The sequence below is a fragment of the Cannabis sativa genome, chromosome 9 (genome assembly GCF_029168945.1).
Source record: "Cannabis sativa cultivar Pink pepper isolate KNU-18-1 chromosome 9, ASM2916894v1, whole genome shotgun sequence".
NCBI classification, from domain to species: Eukaryota; Viridiplantae; Streptophyta; class Magnoliopsida; order Rosales; family Cannabaceae; genus Cannabis; species Cannabis sativa.
The window spans coordinates 27,695,281-27,697,620 of record NC_083609.1 but is presented as its reverse complement, the minus strand read 5'-3'; the positions used below and the strand labels follow the sequence as shown (position 1 = coordinate 27,697,620).

Below are 2,340 nucleotides of genomic sequence, written 5' to 3'. Positions count from 1 at the left end.
ATACCTATCAAACAAAATTAAATTATATTTTAAATATTATAACAAAAAAATAAAATAAATTTTTTTTGAGATTTTCTTAGTAAAGAAATAAAAAAAAATATACATAAGTTAGAAAAAATTATGAAAATGAAAGCAAAATAAGTATTGAAATTAATATAAAATAATGTGAGGAAAAAATTTAAAAAAAAATATCAAGAGTAATTTTTAAAAATTATTTAAATTTATATTTTTTTTAATAATAAGGTGTATTTATAATTTTATGAAGGGCAAATAAAATTCCCAAAAAACACAACAAAAAAACAAAAATTACAAAAAGGCTTTAAAAACCAAAGCAAGACTTATTCTTATTGAAGAAGATTCTCCCTCTCGAAACGAAAAGTACAAAACGGCTATGCATTTTTGTGTCCCTACTGGACACAGTCTTCCATGTTTTTTAATATTTGTCCCCATTTGTATCAATTTATATTATATACATAATTATGACATTACAAAGGCATAAACCAAAAAGAAAGAAATAGAAAACCATTCTGTGTAATAGAAATAATAATAATAATAATAATATATATGGAAAAAGCACAATAATCAATGTAATTAATTATACTTAAATACAGAACCAAATCACCAATTTTGTGTGGTATAAATATAAAAATCAAAAGCTGTAATCTGGTTTAAAACCTGCACTAGAAGTAGCAGAAGAGGGTTTGGATTTCCCAATTCCATTCAACAAACCCCCCACTCTTCCGCCGCTTTCTTCTTCTTCTTCTCCCTCACTCTCTTCATCATCATCCTCCACGAAAGCCGGATGAGTGAGAATACTGTTAAGCAACTGAGTACCTCTCAGAGCATTCGTCAATGGCAAATGCCCCTCGGGAGTATCGTCCTTCAGTTCCCAAATGAATTCGTCTGGAAAAGCTCTGTAATTGTACTGAACCACCTCCGTGTCAAGCTTCTTCATCCACCCGAGTTTGATGAAGAATCGAGTGAAATCTCTGTTCACCTTCTTGAAAATTTTCCTCTGCACGCTGTACCCGAATCTCTCGTTGCTGTGACTTCTCCAAAGCTCGTCTATGGTTTTCATGTCCGATTTCGATATGAACTGAACCTCTGAGAAGAACACATACCCTCGCTTCTGAGCCGCTTCGCCTGCTAGTACGATCAGAAGCCGCCGTGTCTCCTCGTCTGCTTGCCGAAAATCAGCCGCGGCGAGGTAGCGCTGGAGGTCATCGAAGGAGGAGGAAGAGGGAGAGGATGTGGAGGTTGCAGTGGTGGTTGTTGTTGATGCGGTGGTGTTTGGGGAGAGGGAGAATGTAATTGTGGAGGAGGACGATGATGATGATGAGGTGGAGGAGAGAGAGAGTGAAGGTGGTGCTGTTGTGGTGGTGTTAGTGGTGGTGGTGGGTTTGAGGAAGGTAAGAGATGAAGGAGGGTGAGGAGGAGGGGTGTGCTTGAGAAGAGAGTGGTTGTTGGGTGGTATGGAGTAATGGAGAGCTGTATTCGTTGCCATGAGAAGAAAAGAGAAGAGAGAGAGGAGTGAAGAGAGGAGATGGTGTTTGTTGTTACTCTTAAGTTAACATTTAAGAGAGTGAGAGAGATAAGATAGGAAGTAAAGAAGGGGGAATCAACAGCTGAAATACAATGCTGGATTCTGATTGGTTACCACTGGGTGAGGCTGGATTTTCTCTCTCTATCCCCTCTTGTTTCTTTCATACGATGATTCTCTATTTACTTTATGTATACACGTGTATGCATCTCATCCATTAACTTACTTACAAAATTTAAGATCCTAATTTAGGTACAAAATTTGGATTAGTGTGATTGATATCTTTAAAAAAAAAATGCAAGATGGAAAATTATTACCATATTCCGAACACTATTTCATTGTCTACCCGTAGTACTTCTTACCAATAGCAATAGTATTATCATTTCTAAACCTTAACATCACTTAAAAGGGACAATAAAGATTTAGCATCTCTAACTAGATTATAGCAAATTGAAATAAATTTTTATCACTCATAAAATATGCAATAACAGTATTTAATTTTATAAATAAATATATTACATATAATCATAAGTATATAACTATAGATCTAAAGAATACATTTGTTAATTTCAAGATAAGAACTCAAATAGCGGAAGCGTATCTTAATCTATAGATAGTGATGATCTTAATCCATGTTGTAGAGATAATCTTTGTGGTGATTTTGAGTAATGATCTTTCAAGAAAACAATACTTGGGTTTTCTAATTTTCTCTCTTGATGGGGGAAGATGAGAATAGAAATTAGCTCTTATTTCTTGGGGACCACTACCAATTTATAACTTCATAGCTAGGTTATTAATTT

The 2,340-nt window shown here is 34.5% G+C and overlaps 1 protein-coding gene across 1 annotated transcript; it reads right to left on the bottom strand.

Moving 5' to 3' along the window:
- Positions 1-565: 565 nt before the first annotated feature.
- LOC115722907 (tetrapyrrole-binding protein, chloroplastic) lies at positions 566-1,666 on the bottom strand. The gene has a single exon (XM_030652277.2). The coding sequence runs from the start codon at positions 1,502-1,504 to the stop codon at positions 650-652; it is 855 nt and encodes a 284-aa protein (XP_030508137.2). The 5' UTR covers positions 1,505-1,666; the 3' UTR covers positions 566-649.
- Between the last annotated feature and the right edge of the window lie 674 nt (positions 1,667-2,340).